This window comes from Gekko japonicus, unplaced genomic scaffold (genome assembly GCF_001447785.1).
Source record: "Gekko japonicus isolate JY-2015 unplaced genomic scaffold, Gekko_japonicus_V1.1 scaffold1242, whole genome shotgun sequence".
NCBI lineage: Eukaryota > Metazoa > Chordata > Lepidosauria > Squamata > Gekkonidae > Gekko > Gekko japonicus.
In genome coordinates, this window is record NW_015172041.1 from 559,918 (window position 1) to 563,904 (window position 3,987).

General features: G+C 47.6%; 1 protein-coding gene across 1 annotated transcript in view; it reads right to left on the reverse strand.

The window, feature by feature from the left end:
* The window catches only part of SMU1 (smu-1 suppressor of mec-8 and unc-52 homolog (C. elegans)), a gene marked incomplete at its 5' end in the record, with an annotated part of 9,342 nt that extends 7,327 nt beyond the window's left edge, over positions 1 to 2,015 (reverse strand). Inside the window, 2 exons of the mRNA XM_015420674.1 lie at positions 1,682 to 1,808; positions 1,888 to 2,015. Of these exons, the coding sequence (XP_015276160.1) occupies positions 1,682 to 1,808; positions 1,888 to 2,015 (255 nt within the window). The remainder of the gene's footprint in view (positions 1 to 1,681; positions 1,809 to 1,887) is intronic.
* Positions 2,016 to 3,987: the final 1,972 nt, after the last annotated feature.

The following is a 3,987-nucleotide window of genomic DNA, read 5'->3' on the forward strand; positions in this document are numbered from 1 at the left end:
ACTGAGTGGAGCAGTTCACATCCTGAGCAGCATATAACTGCTGTAATCTTAAAATGGGCACTGGATAGAGATGTAAAATTTCCAGAAATTTTGAAGCTCGGGAAAAAAACGGTTTTTCTCCAGTTTTTTCCAGGGGAAAAAGGGAATTTTCGGAAAAATTGAACAAAATTAGCATTTCTTTTGTCTTTTCTAGATTGAAAGTCATTCTGTTGCTTTAGGAACATAAAATATGACTATGGACATTTTTACTTGGCATGAAATGAGATTTGGAAAATATTTGAACACCTTGTCTTAAAATATTTTATTCATCATGTTAAAATAAAACGTTCCATAATCATTTTTTTTCCTTTTTTCAATTTTTCCAATTTTTCGGAAAAAAACAAAAAAGGCTTCAGGAAAAAAACGGGGGGAAACGTTTCCCCCCCGAATTTTTCCGTTTTTTTTTCCGGGCCTTCACATCTCTAACACTGGGCAGTGCGAGATCCTGCGCGGGTCCAGACTGCTGCTGAGCGGGGCTTCCTGTGATGAGCTTCTCAGATTTTTATTTAAAGTCAAGTCCAAAATTGGTAAAAGGTAAAGGTTCTCTTGCTCGAAAGCCAGTCGAATCTGACTCTAGGGTTGCGGCGCTCATCTCCGTTTCAAAGCCGAAGAGCCAGCGCTGTCCGAAGACGTTTCCGTAGTCATGTGGCCGGCATGACTAAACACCGAGGCGCATGGAACGCTGTTACCTTCCCACCGAAGTGCTACCTATTTATCTACTTGCAATTTCTTGCTTTCGAACTGCTAGGTTGGCAGGAGCTGGAACTAGAGACGGGAGCTCACTCCGTCATGCGGCACACTCGGGTCTCGAACTGCTGAACTACTGACCTTCCACAGCCTGCAGTTCAGCGTCTTAACCACTTGAGCCACCGCAGCTCCTCCAAAATTGGAGGCCCGTATTAAAAACAAACAAAATCATCTTGCTAAACAGCTGCTTAGATGAGAAAGCTGTGCTGTGCTCCCTGACAGAGCAGTTCCTCAGTGGAACAGGCTTCCTCAGGAGGTGGTGGGCTCTCCTTCTTTGGAGGTTTTTCAGCAGAGGCTAGATGGCCGTCTGACAGAACTGCTGAGTCTGTGAACTTAGGCAAATCATGAGAGGGAGAGCAGGGAGGGTTGCATCAGTGCTTAGTTCTTGTGGCCCTTTCTTACACGCCCAGGGAAATGCTGATTGCCTCTTTGGGGCCAGGAAGCAATTTTTCTCCAGGCCAGTTTGGCCCCCAGTGATCCTGGAGATATTTTGTCATCTTCTGGGCATGGAACAGTGGTCACTGGGGGTATGGGGGGGGGAGAGGTATTTGTGAATTTCCTGCATTGTGCAGGGGGCTGGACTAGATGACTCTGGAGGTCCCTTCCAACTCTATGATTCTAAAAGAACCAGGCTGAAGCTACAGAGCCTCTCTAGAAAATGCATCACGTTATACTATCCCAAAAAGCTGCAGTGGGCTATGAAGGAACTGTGACCGAGAACACTGAATAGCTTTAAATGGCTTTAGTATCACCTGGTTAAATCACAGCACATCATTTACTCCACTTGTGCAAATTCATGTTGGTAAAAAGAAAAAAATCACAAGAGTTCACTGAGAGAACATTTTAGGAGTCTAACAAAAGACACAGCGTTCCCAGCTCAGCAGCTGTAACCTACCTTGACGGTGCCGTCAGAAGACGCGCTGATAATGTAATGACCGTCCTGGGTGAAAGTCGCTTCGTTGACGAAAGAAGAATGACCACGGAACTCCTTGAGAGTCTTCCCGGATTTCAAGCCGTGGATCCTGTTACAGCAGAAGAGCGGCATCAGTGCGAGCCAGGCCGGCTGATGATGCCCGGCAAAACCAACAGATCCCAGCTTACCTGATCGTCTGGTCGAAAGAGGCGCTGAGGATCTGACTGCTGTCCTTTGAAAAACTCAGACAGGTGACACCCTTGCTGTGCGCGCGCTCAAATCGCCTGAGGCACTGCCCGCTCTGAATCTTCCACACCTGGGAGTGGACAGGATGGAGAATCAAAAACACTTTGTCCCTTTTGCCGAATGAAATCTCCAACCACGGCCAATTAAAATAACCCATCATCACTACTCTCTCATTTCCTCAAGCACTACCTAGAGAACTTGACAAATTCAGGGAGTTATCAGGACTCTTGCTTGGGGTAGGTGCTTACTGGTCACTGGGCTCAGCTAGCAGCCCTCCGGGAATTTTCCTGGTGAGTTAAATGGACGATCTGCCCCAGTTTTAAGAATGTAGCGGAAGACAACAGCTAAGGAGTCTCAGAGTGGCTTACGATCACACCCCCTTCCTCTCCCTACAACAAGCCCCTTGTGAGGTAGGTGGAGCTGAAAGAGTTAGAACATAAGAACATAAGAACATAAGAGATGCCAATGTTGGATCAGGCCAAAGGCCCATCCAGTCCAACACTCTATATCACACAGTGGCCAGAAATACCAGGTGCCATCAGGAGGTCCACCAGTGGGGCCAGGACATTAGAAGCCCTCCCACTGTTGACCCCCCCTCCAAGCACCAAGATGACAGAGCATCACTTGCCCCAGAGTCCCTATCTATACCTTGTGGCTAATAGCCACTGATGGACCTCTGCTCCATATGGTTATCTAATTCCCTTTTGAAGCCGTCCATGCTTGTAGCCGCCACCACTTCCTGTGGCAGTGAATTCCAAGTGTTAATCACTCTTTGGGTGAAGAAGTACTTCCTTTTATTCGTTCTAACCCGACCGCTCAGCAATTTCATGGAGTGCCCACGAGTTCTTGTATTGTGAGAAAGGGAGAAAAGTACCTCTTTCTCTACCTGCTCTTTCCCATGCATAATCTTATAAACCTCAATCATGTCACCCCTCGGTCGTCGTTTCTCCAAGTTCAGACAGAAGCAGAAAAGAGCAAGACTAAAGACTAACTAACAAAGTTTGTGGCAGGGATTGAGCTTTCGTGAGTCACTGCTCACTTCTTCAGATAGCGAGAAGCGTGACCAGTGTTCCCTCTAAGCTGAGTCAGTGTGCGCCCGCTCACAGTTCTTTAGCCTCCAGCTCACACATTTTTGTCTTGGCTCAGGAAGGGAGGGGCTCCAGAGGCCACTAATTTATGCAGCAGCCAAATTGCTCGCTCACCACTTTAGTGCCAGTAGCTCACAAAATAGAAGTTTTGCTCACAAGACTCCACCGCTTAGGGGGAACATTGAGCGTGACTGGCCCAAGGTCAGCCAGCAGACTTCATGGGGAGGAAGGGAGAATCCAACCCCGTTTTCCCGATTAGAGTCTGCAGCTCTTAACCACTGCACCATGCTGGTTCTCACAAATGTTGCCTCAGCAACCACCGGAAAGACCACTTGGTCCCCAAATTACAATCCTGGATCAGGATGGAAGCTGTACTTCTGAAGTGCACACACTAGACAGTTGGTGTTTGGGAATATCTCCAATCACTGGATTTATCTAGCTGTAAATCACACGCTAGAGGACTTGCAGCATATCTGCAAGTCAGGCCTATACAAGTAATTGTGGCCTGCGCACAATAACGATGTGACTACGCCATTCGTCTTAACGGAAAAGTAGTGTCACTTGAAGAACACTGCAAGGAGAGACACCCTCCTTCAGATCCAAAAGGTCTGGAGCAGGCCGTGCTGGTGTGACTCCAGAATGTAGAGTGCTTTCAACAAAACCTGAATGGTTCGACCGACTGCCTTTTAGGACAATCTCACGAAGGTCACTGAGGATTCCATCATTGTGGGTGTTGTTCGGGCTTTTCAAGGTTAGACAAAATGCACAGTACCAGATGATCTCATCTCAAGGTGGCTTCACGGACCAGAGTAGCCAGCCACAGAAAGCTGGTCAGCTGTGGGTCAATGTCTGTGGAAGGCACACTGTGCATCGCCAGTAGATCATGCTCAAGGAACCCAACGAGGCAGGCATTACTCACGTGTTGCAACAGCAAGCACGGAACATTATTGCAAC